Below are 12,954 nucleotides of genomic sequence, written 5' to 3'. Positions count from 1 at the left end.
TACACACGCCCCTGTGCCACCGGGCTGCGCCAGGCCACATCGGAAAAAAACGGACCAATCAACACGTGCCTATGAATCTAATACTCCTCGGCGTCCAGGCCGTCCTCGTCGCCCAGAGCCGTCTCCATGCCCACCTCCTCGTAGTCCTTCTCGAGCGCGGCAAGGTCCTCGCGGGCCTCGCTGAACTCGCCCTCCTCCATACCTTCGCCGACGTACCAGTGCACGAATGCGCGCTTCGAGTAGAGCAGGTCGAACTTGCGGTCCAGGCGGCTCCAAGCCGTCGAGATGGCCGTAGTGTTCGCGAGCATACACAGCGAGCGCGACACCTTGGCCAGGTCGCCGCCCGGCACGAGCGCCGGCGGCTCGTTGCAGATGCCGATCTTGAAACCGGTTGGGCACCAGTCGACAAACTGGATCGTGCGCTTGGTCTTGATCAGGCTCACCGCCGAGTTGACATCCTTCGGCACCACATCACCGCGGTACAGAAGACAGCACGCCATGAACTTGCCGTCCCGCGGGTCGCACTTGACCATCTGGTTGCCCTTCTCGAAGCTCGACGTCGTCATCTCCGCGACGCTGTTCTGTTCGTGGAACGCCTTGTCGGCAGAAATGATCGGCGCGTACGTCGCGAGCGGGAAGTGGATACGGGGGTAGGGCACCAGGTTCGTCTGGAATTCGTTCAGGTCCACGTTCAGCGAACCGTCAAAGCGCAGCGACGCGGTGATCGACGAAACAACCTGCGCAATCAGACGGTTCAGGTTCATGTAGCTCGGCGCGCTGATGCCCAGGTTGCGCTTGCAAATGTCGTAGATCGCCTCGTTGTCCACCATGAACGAGCAGTCCGAGTTCTCCAGCGTGGTGTGGGTCGTCAGCACCGAGTTGTACGGCTCCACCACCGAGCTGCTCATCATCGGCGCAGGGTACACCGAGAACTCCAGCTTCGCCTTCTTTCCATAGTCCTGCGCGAGGCGCTCCAGCAGCAGCGAGCCGAAACCCGAGCCCGTACCGCCACCGAACGAGTGGAACACAAAGAAGCCCTGCAGACCCGAGCAGGCATCAGCGAGCTTGCGCACACGGTCCATCGTCTGGTCGATCAGCTCCTTGCCGACAGTGTAGTGGCCACGCGCATAGTTGTTCGCCGCATCCTCCTTGCCAGTCACGAGCGTCTCGGGGTGGAATAGGTCCTTGTAGGGGCCGTTGCGCACATCGTCCACAACATTGGGCTCCAGGTCCACGTAGATCGAGCGCGGCACGTACTTGCCTCGGCCCGTCTCGCTGAAGAACGTCGAAAAACCATCGTCGCTCTTCGACTTGCTCTCCTCCGTCACACGGCCATCAGGCGTCAGGCCGTGCTCCTGCAGGTAGAGCTCCCAACAGGCATTACCAATCTGGATACCAGCTTGACCAACGTGAAGCGAAAGAACCTCCCTCATAGCGAGTGTGTCTGAGCTCCAAAGTGACGCAGAGCGAGTAGACAAGGATCGCCTCGCCGCGCCTCGCCGGGCGGGCACGACGCGCCTCGAATTGCAAACATGCCACTCCCACGCGTCGGATCACGTGAATTAAGTACAACAGCTACTGAGTAGGGGCGGGGGGCGGCGGCGGCGGCGGCGGCGGCGGTGGAGGACAGGCCGCCGTCCAGTTGAGCACGGCGGGCAGCAGCGCGGGGAACTTGGGCGAGCCATAGCCGGTAGCCACGTCCCAGCCAGCGGTGGCTGGAAAGCCAGCCTCGCCGCAGCTCGCAGTTGTGCCATCATCCACGTCGATAAAGCCACCGTGCGCCGCGCCCAATTGTCCATACAGCAAAGGATTCAAAAATCCCAGCAGCGGCTGGCCACCTGCCACACGCGCATCGTTGAGCAGCGCCACAATGGACGCAAAGAGGGGCGCCGAGCCGCTTGTGCCCGAGCTCGTTACATTCTGTCCGCGCAGGATCTCAGTAAAGGAAACGGAGCGGACGGCCACATCCGGATACGCACGACCTCCCGCATCGAAGAGACCTGCAAACGAGTCTCGAACGACATTGTCCAAATACGGCTGCACCACGTCATTTTGCCACGCAGGCCGACGAAACAGGTTCGAGAACCCAGCACCGCTAACATACTTGTCGGGGACCCTGCCGACCGCCTCGTCGATCATGCCGTCCGTGCCACCGACCGTCGTCACATAAGGGCACGATGCGGGGAACATGGGCATGAACTGCTTTCCGTCTCCACGGATCGTGCAGCCGTCGGGGCTCAGCGACCCGAGTCCTTCGTCCCCGCTGCTTGCCACGATGGTCACGCCACGCATGCCCAACACTGCAGCGTACTGGCACACGCGGTCAGCATACGTACGCGGCACGGTATGCTCAAAGTCTCCATAGGAGATGGAAAGAACCGACGGCAAGGCATCGTCCTCGAGATGCAGCAAGTAGTCCAGCAGGTGCAGGAATGGCTCATTCAGGTGCCCAAGCTTGTTCATGCCAGTTCGAACAGGCGGCCTGCCGCTGGTAAAGTACAAGACAGGCTGGATCGGCCAGATTTGCGATGCCAATAGTTCAATGTCCAATGTAGCCTCGGCGTGGCCTCGCGTGGGGACTGCGTGCTTCGCGTGGTCGTCGATGGGCACAATGGGGAGAGTCACATTGACCGCATCGGGGCGATACAGCTGCATGAATTTGACCAGATCCGACCCCTCGGCAATTTCGCTGCCAAAGTTGGCCGTGCCAACGCGGATTTTCTCCGGAACTTGGGGGGTATACGTCGACGTGCCGTACAGGTCACGAAGACACCCAGGGTCGCTGGCGCAGCCCGAGGCAGGCGCATTGCGTGTCTCAAGATGCGGGGTCTTGGAGCGGCGCTCGAGCCGCGAATGCTGGCGCATAAGCCTGTGCTCATGGGTATCTAGAACGGCCACATGTGGCTGGAGGGTCAGGGGCATCGAATACGTTTCCGAATGTGCGAGGCGGGCCCCGTGGCCATTCTCGTACTCGTAAAAGGTGGCCGAGAACAGACGAGACGCCTCGGCCACATTGGTTCGGACGGAGAGGGAAGGGATGTCCAGGGTGGCGTTCGCGTCAGCAAGCCAGCGCCGGGCCATAGAGGCGGCCTTACCGGAGCCTTGGATCAAACTGATGGCCTCGTCCTTGGAGAGATATTGGCCGTACTGGGGCGAGCATGGGGCATTAATGCGAGCGGATGCGGCATCAATGTCCGATTGATTCGCCGGAGCAGCGAGATAGACTGTCACCGGCGCATGGGCGGGTGCCCTGCGCACTTTGGTCCACCCCTGAGGTGCCGATCCTATTGCAAAGCTGGATGCCAGCGAGGAGAGGGCCAGTATCCCTATCGCCGCGATAGCGGGCCAAAATGGCATGAGGGGCAGGCGATAGGAACCGGGGCAGGGGCGGACCCCTGATTCGCAAATTTTGCCCAGGTTTCTGCCCACGTCTTAACTTAAAGAGCAGGTGCTCATCGTGGAGTAGACGCATGAAATGATGAGGTCATGTGTACTAAGCGAACGAGACAGGGATGACAAAGCGTACCGTGGACTGAGCCGCAAAAGTTGCCCGCGGTTGTTGCAACGACTTGGCGCCTCGCACGGCACACGATTCGTCTGAACAGAGCGGCGCCGTTTGCGTGTGAGAGCCGTTCGTGTCGTACTTTTGTATAACACCTCTCACTCATCAGATCAGGGCCGATTTCGACATGGAAACGTCCCCTCGGTCCTCCGAGGAGCTAACCAAGGAGACGCTCCGTTCGAGGACGCGGCCACTTGCGTCGGAGATGCCCAGCCGCCGGACGTTTGCCTGGCGTATTCGGCACATGTCGTACGAGGAATTCCGCGCGCAAGAACCACCGCAGGCGCGCCTGCTGCGTCTGCGCGGCCTATTCGACTTGCTAGTCGATCAGGATAGCTCGTCGGCCTTGGCAGGCGGACGAGCGAAGCAAATGTGGCGCGCGCGCGCAAGTCGAGCCAGATACGGTGCAGGAGGTGATTTGGCGGTAGGAAGTTTGGTGTCGCCGCCGCTCACCGCTACGACAGATGGCACGGGTCACCAAACGCCGGTGCGAGAATGGCTGTCGCTCGTGCGTCGTAACCGCTATGCAGCCGAGCTTCTGGCAGAATGCCGCACGCGCCGTGCAGAGCTCGAGAAGCGTGATCGTGAGAAGCACTCGCAGCACGACGAGAACCACAGCTCCCTGCACAGGCAGTGGCACTGGCTTGTGTGTATGGTGCGGGAGGAGGTGGGCACGCCCCCTGTCTCGCTCCTTCAGCGCGTGCGCCACTGGATTGGCCACAGCGACGAGTCGCCACTGATGCACCGCGAGTCCGGCTGGAAAGGCTCGCGCGTGTGGGGCCTGCGTGCCATGGAAGGCCGCACGAACAAAAACGATACCCATGGGCCGCCTGAAGACAAACAGTCCAAGGCGGAGCGCGTGCGCCAACGGCAGATCGAGTGGGAAGGATTCGTGGCCTTTGCTGAAATCCAGGAGCGCGAGTTGTATCGTGCCTTTAACGAAATGGATACCAAAGAGGACGGCTTGTTGGACGAGCAAGAGATCTGCGCGGCCCTGGAAAAGAGTGGGCTTCGCCCGGCGCAGCCTGTGCTGGACGACCTAATCGCAAGTTTGGCCTCGTCGGGCGTGCAGGACGTCAAGGAGCTGCATGAAAAAGATTTGTATGTAACGTTCCCCGAGTTCCGCGACTACCTGCTGCTGCTGCCGCGCAAGCCGACCATCTCCGAGATTTACCACTTTTACCAGGTGCGCAAGGCGGTGGGGCTGTTTGGCAATGAGGGTATTTTTGCCGAGCTGGGGCACAATTGGGGCAAGTCGGCGCGCGGCGTGACGTCGGTCAATTTCGACGGTGATACCATCTTCTCCGGTGAATTGGCCGACGAATCGACGACGCATCCAGAGGGCCGTACGGAAAATACCAGCACCAAGGGGCCGAAGTCCGATGTGGTCAAGCTCGATGTGGCGCTCAAGTTCCTCCTGGCTGGTGGCATCGCCGGCGCTGTGAGCCGAACGGCCACGGCCCCGTTTGATCGTGTCAAGGTGTACCTGATCACCTCGCAGGCCGTGTCACCTGCGGCCGGGACGCCGGTTACTCGTTTCTCGCCCCTGGGTGCCCTGGGCCATGGCATCTATGCGATCTACCAGGAAGGAGGTGTGCGTGGCTTTTGGCTCGGCAACGGGCTGAACTGCATGAAAATTATTCCCGAGTCGGCGATCAAGTTCTTTACCTACGAATACATGAAGCGCTTTTTTGCGCGTTACGTTGATGGCAAATCGGATTCGCGGGATATTAGCGGTATGAGCCGCTTTATCAGCGGCGGTGTAGGTGGGATCACTTCGCAGTTGTCCATCTACCCGATTGAGACGCTGAAGACGCGGCTCATGTCGAGCATGTCCAACCCAGGACATGTGCGAGGTATGGCGCTCCTGGGCCAGACGGCGCGCGAGATGTGGGCGCGTGGTGGGCTGCGGGCGTACTACAGTGGCCTGGGTGCCGGCTTGTTGGGCGTCTTCCCGTACGCGGCGATCGACATGTCGACGTTTGAAGGCACCAAGCTGTTTTACCTCCGGTACACGGGCAAAGACGAGCCTGGCGTGCTTGCCCTGCTGACCTTTGGCAGTTTCTCTGGGAGCGTGGGCGCGTCGATTGTGTATCCGCTGAATTTGATCCGAACGCGTCTGCAGGCGTCGGGCACGCCGGCGCACCCGACGGTGTACAAGAGCTTCTGGGACGCCGCGTACCAGACGTATGCCAAGGAGGGGTTCCTCGGCTTTTACCGTGGCTTGGGCCCCACGCTGGCCAAAGTTGTGCCTGCTGTGTCTATCAGCTATGTGGTTTATGATCATGTACGTAACGAGCCACTCACCTGCAGGCAAAAAAGAGCTTGGGAGTCGCGTAGCGTTGCGATTGGGCCCCGCAAGCAGAATGTGTCGTTACCCCGCATAGAGGGTCGCGTCCGGTAGAGGGCGTGGCTGCCAGGCCCATGCATGCGGACGACCAATGAGAGCACGTGCGTTTCCGGCCACGCCGGTCTTTGCAGGCCAGCCGGGCTCGGCCGGTGCAGAGAGGCCAGACCGGCCGGCAAAGGGCCCGTGACAATATAGATATAGGGCCGAACCCCGCATGTGTAATTTCCTAACCTGATTCACCATGACATGGAAGGACAGCCTCCCTATGGAAACGCTGGCGAAGGAGCGGTCTAATCCTCCCTTCGACCTGGATGCAATGAAAGTCGCGAACCACGGCTCGCAGGAGCGGCTAGACTTTAAGCGCAAGGTCATGCTCGAGCTGGAACGCAACAAGGCCTTCTACAACGACGACTTTTACGACCTGACGAAGGACGAACTCCGCGTCCGCACGTTTATCAAGATCGGCAGCATTGTCAACTGGCTGCAGACCGAGAACCTGGACCTCTTCCATCAGCGTCTCGCGGTCATCTCGGTGGCCGACCCTGGCTTCTGGACCCGCTTCGGTGTGCACTTGGGTCTCTTTAGCAACTGTGTACGCTCGGGCTCGACGTCAGGCCAGTTTGCCTACTGGGTGAACCAGGGTATGCTCGCATGCAAGCGGTTCTACGGCTGCTTCGGTATGACCGAGCTGGCCCATGGCAGTAACGTCCAGGGCATCGAGACGACGGCGACATTTGACGAGAACACGGACGAGTTTATCATTCACACGCCGAACCTGGGCGCGACCAAGTGGTGGATCGGTGGTGCGGCGCACTCAGCGACGCACTGTGCGGTGTTTGCGCGCATGATCGTGCACGGCAAGGATTACGGCACCAAGACCTTCGTGGTGCAGCTGCGCGACATTGACACGTACGAGACGCTCCCTGGCGTCACGATCGGCGATATTGGTAAGAAGATGGGCCGTGATGGCATCGACAACGGCTACATCCAGTTCACCTATGTGCGCGTGCCGCGTGCGCACATGCTGATGCGCCACTGCCAGGTGACCCGCAGCGGCCAGGTGACGGAGCCGCCGATGCAGCAGCTCGCCTACGGTGCGCTGCTCACGGGCCGTGTGATGATGGCCGTCGACTCGTCGAACATTGGCAAGAAGGCTATCACCATTGCTGGCCGCTATGCCGCCGTGCGCCGCCAGTTCAAGTCGGACCCCAACAGCGAGTACGAGACGCAGCTGCTCGACTACCCTATCCACCAGCGCCGCCTGATGCCGCTGCTTGCGCAGGCCATTGCCTTCCAGTACTGTGGCCAGCAGCTCACTCATATGCTTGAGGACACGACAAGGGCGCTCGACGCGCTCGAGCCGGGCGACCCCAGGCTCATGGACGTGATCGAGCTGCTCAAGTCGACGCACGCCTCGAGCTCGGGTCTGAAGGCGTTCTGCACGTGGGGCACACTCTCGGCCATTGAGGTGTGTCGCCAGTCGCTGGGTGGTCACGGCTACTCGTCGTACACGGGTCTGGCGCCGTTGTACAACGACTTTGCGGTGCACTGCACCTGGGAGGGTGACAACACGATCCTGGCGCTGCAGCTGGGCCGCGCACTCATGTCGGCCTACGGAGAGTCGCGCAACGGCAAGAAGCAAGGCGAGGCGCTCGCATACCTGAATGACATTGACGCGACGCTGCGTGCCCGCTGCTCCTCGAACGAGGAGCTCAACTCGCTCGCGGGCATCGAGGCCGGCTGGCTCACGGCCTCGGCGCATTTCGTCAAGGTGGCCTACGACGAGTTCCAGCGGCTGATGCGGGCGGGCGACTCGCGCGAGGCGGCCGCGGAGAAGTGCTCGCAGCTGCGCTTTGTGGCGGCGAGTGTGCACACGACCGGCTTCATCTTCCGCCAGTTCCGTGCGGCGGTAGAGGCGATGCCCGAGAAGAACGACGGCGTGAAGAAGACGCTGGCGACGGTCGCGCTCCTCTATGGTCTGTGGCAAATGGAAGAGAAAGCCGGCTTCCTGCTCCGCTCGGGCTGGCTCAAGCCGGAGCAGTGCGACTTCCTCACGGTGCGCGTGACTGAACTGTGCGCGGAGGTCCGCTCGTTTGCGATCCCGCTCATCGACTCGTTCGAATACTCGGACTTTGTCATCAACTCGCCGTTCGGCCGCTACGACGGCAACGTGTACCGCGAGTACTTTGACATGATCCGCCGCAACAACCCGCCGCTCAAGCCCCACCCCTACTTTGAGACGCTAGTCAAGCCCCTCATTTTGCGGAAAACGCAGGAGGTCGAGAGCGTGGGTGAACTCATGAACCTCGATGAGGAGATTGAGGAAATCCAGGTTGAAATGAAGGAAGCACTGGAGGCCGCTAGGAAGGCCTAAATGACGATCGTAGCATTTCTCCTCTTGAAGGACGCATACCTCTCTTAGCTCTGAATTTGACGTGTTTGGCATGTGGAGATAAATGGGCAGTTTCCGCCCTCGGCTTAGGTGCGACGGCGGTGCATGCGCCTAGCGCGGACTTTGTGCTACCCCCCCGTACGACGTCAGCCAGGGCAGCGTGCAGGCATGGGCAACGCACCACCCCCCGCGCGCCCCCTCCTGCTCGTGCTGGACCTGAATGGCACACTGCTGTACCGAAAGAAGCAGAGCAACGGACGCAGCGTGCCCAGCGGGCCTATCACGCCGCGGCCGTATCTGCAGGCGCTCCTGCGGTTCTGCCTGGGGCCCTACTACGACATGAAGAATGGCGAGCTCGCGAAGGAATGGCCCGAGGACCTGCGCGACAGCGCGGCGCCCAGCCACCAGCCGTTCGGCTCGCAGTACTGGCTGCGCAGTGGGCACGCGGCCTGGTGCCCGCCGCCCACCCCGGTGCAAGTGGTGATCTGGTCGAGTGCGACGAAGGAGAATGTGAACCGCATGGTCGAGACGATCATGACCAAGCCTGTGCAGCGCGGTCTCCTGCAGCGCGTGTGGGCTCGCGAGACGCTCGTGGTGCCCCGCCTGCTCGGCGTGAAGGTCGACACGACGAAGGACCTGAGCATCGCGTGGGACGAGCTGAACCAGTGGGAGCGTCACCTGTGTACGCGCAGCACACCACTGAGCGCGCCCTCGTTCCTCTCTCGCGCGCGCGCCGAGGACCGCCTCCTGCACTTCCGGCAGGACCGCCGCGCATGCGAGCGACGCCAAAAGCGCAAGGAGGTCGGTGGCGACGTGCCCAGAGCGTTCGCGAACGTGTCTGACGAGCTGTTTGCCGAGACGCAGTTCCGCCTCAGCGACGACGGCGCGCACTCGTCGTACGGCCCGCTGCTGGACGAGCCGTTCGGACCCCGGAACACCGTCCTGCTGGACGACAGCGCGAAGAAAGCGCGGTGCCAGCCGCTCAACCACATCTGCATTCCTGACTATGGAAAGTCCCAGGCGCAGCGCTACCGTGAGTACACGTCGTCCACTTCGTCTGACGTGGCCGAGGAGGACCTCGACGACTACCTGCTACAGTTCGTGGGCGTGCTGGACGCGCTCCTGCACGTCGACGACGTGACGCAGTGGGTGCGTGATGGCGGCGTCGCCACCTTCTCAGATACCCAGTCGCCAGAGGAGCGGGCCCAGTGGGTCGCGCGCGGCCGCGCGGCTCTGACGCGCCTGTGCATTCCCATAGTCCCGTAGCGCCGCGCCGCACCGCACCGCCTCACGACGCGTCGGCCGACGACGCCCGCGCGGCCAGTGGCGTTGCGGTGGAGGGCCGCAGGCTGCTAGTCCACGTGACATGCACGTACGCATCGTGGCTGGCTGGACGGCGGGCGGTGAAGGCACGCTGCCTCGCCTTCTTGAACATGACGGCGCCGCCGGACGGCGCTCACGCACCGGCGTCCGACGCTGGCATGTCCAGCGAAGACGCCCGGCGCGCTCGGCACATTAGCTTCTCACAAGAGCAGCTGCTGCGCGCCCAGCTCGAGCAGCTGGGCCTTGATCCCAGCGCGGACGATCCGCCCCCTGATCCGTGGGGCGCAGCGCCGCGGGACGCTGCGCAGGCGTGGCCGAGTGCGAGCCCGTGGGCTCCGATCGACTCTCTCGGTCTGCCGGCCTCTCGGCCCTGGGACGCGTCCGCCGCCCCCGTCGGTGGCGCACCGGCCCTGGGCCTCCCGCCGCGCGGCGCCGGCGCCATGAACCCGTCCTTCCGCTTTCCCTCGTCGCAGCCGACGTATGTACCGAGCTCTGCACCTGCTGTACCGCGCGACAACGTCGAGCAGCAGCGGCAGGCGATCCAACAGCAGATCGAGCTGCTGCAGCGGCAGCAGGAGCAGCTGCAGCTGCAGCAGCAGCTCTTGCGCGCGCCGGGCGTGCGCTCCGCGGAGCGTGCCGGATTCAGCGCGGCGCCCGGCGGACCGACCTGGTCGCACAGCTCGCCGCGGCACGTCTCGGGCAGCGAGTCGACGAGCCTGCGTGTGCCGCCGCTGTCGTTCCCGCCGCGGCATGCGGCGGACGGCGGGCGCGCGCCCCAGGCACTGCGCGAGACGGACCGCAAGCCGTCGCACACGCGGCATGCGTCGTACCAGCTGTCGTCGGAGCTCTCGCCGCAGTTTCTCATGGCGGGCGGCGGCCTGCTCAATCTCGCGACGCTGAGCGTCAGCGGCGGGTGGGGCGACCTGGCGGACGGGTTCTCCGAGGCCCCGGCTGAGCGCGCGAGTGGCAGCGGCGCGCGGCACATGCGCTCGAGCAGCACGTCCGCGGCGCAGTGGCGTGTCCCGACGCAGGAGGACCTGCAGGCGGGCCTGCCGCAGGCGCAGGCGCAGCTCGCCGCCCTGCACCGCAGCCGGCAGCAGATGGCCCCGACGATGCACGGGCGTGCCGCCTCGCACGGCCGCTCCGCCAGCGCGGGCGGCAGTGCGCCGCGCCGCGCCCTGTTCGGCAGCTACCTCCCGCAGTCGAGCCTGCCGCTCCTGCTCCTGGCCGGCAAGCTCGTCGTGGGCGTCATCCGCGTGAACAAGCGGAACCGCAGCGATGCGTGGGTCTCGACCGAGGTGCTGGGCCACGACATCTTCATCAGCGGCTCCAAGGACCGCAACCGCGCGCTGGAGGGCGACCTCGTCGCGGTCGAGCTGCTCGATCCGCAGGAGGTGTGGCAGACCAAGCGCGAAAAGGTCGACAAGAAGAAGCGCAAGGAAGAGAGCAGTGGCGCCGATGCGCCCGCGGCGCTCACCGCGCCCGTGAGCAGCCGGCGGCCAGACAAGGCGCGCGACGACATGGAAGTCGAGGGCGCGCAGCTCGGGCTGATCGAGGACGAGGAGGAGAGCGAGCTCTCTCCGCCGGCGCTCGCCGGCCACGTCGTGGCGATCGTCGAGCGCATGCCCGGCCAGATCTTCCCGGGCACCCTGGCGCTGCTGCGCCCCAGCAGCGCCGCCACAAAAGAAAAGCAGCAGGCTGAGCGCAGCGCGAGCGGCTCCGCTGCGCCCCCCGACGACGACGCCGGCGCGCCGCGCCCCAAGATCGTGTGGTTCCGTCCTACGGACAAGCGCGTGCCGCTCGTCGCGATTCCCGCGGACCAGGCGCCCGCGGACTTTTGGGACGAGAAGCGGCAGGAGGTGTACAGCCGGACGCTCTTTGTCGCGTGCATCAAGCGGTGGCCGATCTCGTCGCTGCACCCGTTCGGCGCGCTCGTTGACCAGCTCGGGCCGATCGGCTCGCTGGCGGCCGAGTCGCAGGCGCTGCTGCGCGCGCAGTGCCAGAGCCACACGACGCCGTTCAGCGACGCGGCGCTGCACAGCGTGCCGGGCAGCACATGGACGATCCCGCCGGCCGAGCGCGCGCGCCGCACGTTCACTGCGTTTACGCTCCGCGCGCGCGGCCCCCGCGAGCTCGCGTTTTCCGTGGACGCCGATGGCGCTACCCTCACGCTCGGCGTGCACGCCGCGGACATTGCGCACTTTGTGCCGTCCGGCTCCGCGCTCGACCGCGAGGCGCGCCGCCGCGGCGCGTCGGTCGCCCAGGTCGACCAGCTGCACGACATGTTCCCGCCCAGCCTGCTCGCGCATGTGGCGCTGCACCCCGCGCGCGAGGCGCTCACGCAGTCGGTCGTCTTCACCGTGGAGCACGGCGCCGTAACGCGCGTGTGGATCGGCCGCAGCCTCGTGCGGATCGCCGAGGACGTCGACGCCGATGCGCTGGACGCGGCGCTCGCCGCGCCTGCCGAGGGCGTCCTCGCTGCGCTCCCGGCGGCGCACGCGCTGCTGGCGCGCTGGCGGTCCGAGCGCGTGGCGCGCGGCGCCCTGCTGCTCCCGCGCTCGGCNCCGGCGCAGCTGCCGCGCGCGGTGCAGACGCTCCCGGCGGCGGCGTGGCCGGCGGCGGCCGCGCTGCTCGCGCAGGCGCTCCCGGCGCCGAAGCTGTACGTGCCGGGGCTCGTGGACATGGCGCAGTTCTCGCACTATTCGCTGGCGGAGCCGCTCTACACGCTCTTTACGTCGCCCCTGCAGCGCTTTGCGGACGTGCAGGTGCATCGGCAGCTGGACGGCGTCACGCAGGGCGTGCTGGGCGAGCAGGACGCGGAGGCCGTCGCGAAGCTGGCGCAGCAGTGCCAGGTCAAGCTGCGCGCGGCGCGTGTGGCGGAGAGCCAGAGCCAGCACCTGTACCTGTGCGACTGGCTCGCGCGCACGTCGGTCGACACGCTGGCGCCACGCGAGGCGCTGGTGATCGCGGTGCACGCGACGTCGTTCGACGTGCGCGTGCCGTCGCTCGCGGTCGAGAAGCGCGTGCACCTCGACTGCCTGCCCCTCGACGCGGCGCACTGGGACGAGCCGAGCCGTGCGCTGACGCTGCAGTGGCGCGCGGGCGTGCATCCCATCGCGTGGCTGGCGCAGGCCATCGACGATGCGGCGTGTGCGCGGCTGTGGGCCACGCACGGCGCGCGCCTCGTGCTGGCGTCCGGCAGCGCGCAGCGCATTGCGCCGCTCACGCGCCTTGCCGTGTATGTGTTGGCCGACATGGACAAGAGCCCACCGATCCTCAAGGTGGTGCGTGTGCCCCCCTCCGGCCTGTAGATCTGGATCACCTGTG

The 12,954-nt window shown here is 64.8% G+C and overlaps 5 protein-coding genes across 5 annotated transcripts; 4 read left to right on the top strand and 1 right to left on the bottom strand.

Moving 5' to 3' along the window:
- Nucleotides 1–77: 77 nt before the first annotated feature.
- On the bottom strand, nt 78–1,433 carry MSY001_3482 (uncharacterized protein; the record flags this gene model as incomplete). The annotated part of the gene is made up of 1 exon (XM_018885384.1): nt 78–1,433. One exon carries the CDS (start codon nt 1,431–1,433, stop codon nt 78–80), a length of 1,356 nt encoding a protein of 451 aa, XP_018741949.1.
- A 2,334-nt stretch (nt 1,434–3,767) lies between these two features.
- Nucleotides 3,768–5,902, top strand: MSY001_3481 (uncharacterized protein; the record flags this gene model as incomplete). Its single annotated transcript, XM_018885383.1, has 2 exons — nt 3,768–5,849; nt 5,876–5,902. The coding sequence occupies 2 exons, from the start codon at nt 3,768–3,770 to the stop codon at nt 5,900–5,902; spliced, it is 2,109 nt and encodes a 702-aa protein (XP_018741948.1).
- A 251-nt stretch (nt 5,903–6,153) lies between these two features.
- On the top strand, nt 6,154–8,286 carry MSY001_3480 (uncharacterized protein; the record flags this gene model as incomplete). Its single annotated transcript, XM_018885382.1, has 1 exon — nt 6,154–8,286. The coding sequence occupies one exon, from the start codon at nt 6,154–6,156 to the stop codon at nt 8,284–8,286; it is 2,133 nt and encodes a 710-aa protein (XP_018741947.1).
- Nucleotides 8,287–8,643: 357 nt separating this feature from the next.
- On the top strand, nt 8,644–9,570 carry MSY001_3479 (uncharacterized protein; the record flags this gene model as incomplete). Its single annotated transcript, XM_018885381.1, has 2 exons — nt 8,644–9,453; nt 9,493–9,570. 2 exons carry the CDS (start codon nt 8,644–8,646, stop codon nt 9,568–9,570), a joined length of 888 nt encoding a protein of 295 aa, XP_018741946.1.
- Nucleotides 9,571–10,067: 497 nt separating this feature from the next.
- Nucleotides 10,068–12,938, top strand: MSY001_3478 (uncharacterized protein; the record flags this gene model as incomplete). The annotated part of the gene is given in 2 exon segments (XM_018885380.1): nt 10,068–10,105; nt 10,118–12,938. The coding sequence occupies 2 exon segments, from the start codon at nt 10,068–10,070 to the stop codon at nt 12,936–12,938; spliced, it is 2,859 nt and encodes a 952-aa protein (XP_018741945.1).
- Nucleotides 12,939–12,954: the final 16 nt, after the last annotated feature.

Source organism: Malassezia sympodialis, genomic scaffold (assembly GCF_000349305.1).
Source record: "Malassezia sympodialis ATCC 42132 genomic scaffold, msy_sf_30, whole genome shotgun sequence".
Lineage (NCBI taxonomy): Eukaryota > Fungi > Basidiomycota > Malasseziomycetes > Malasseziales > Malasseziaceae > Malassezia > Malassezia sympodialis.
The sequence above is the reverse complement of the archived record's forward strand: the minus strand, read 5'-3'. Positions and strand labels throughout refer to the sequence as shown.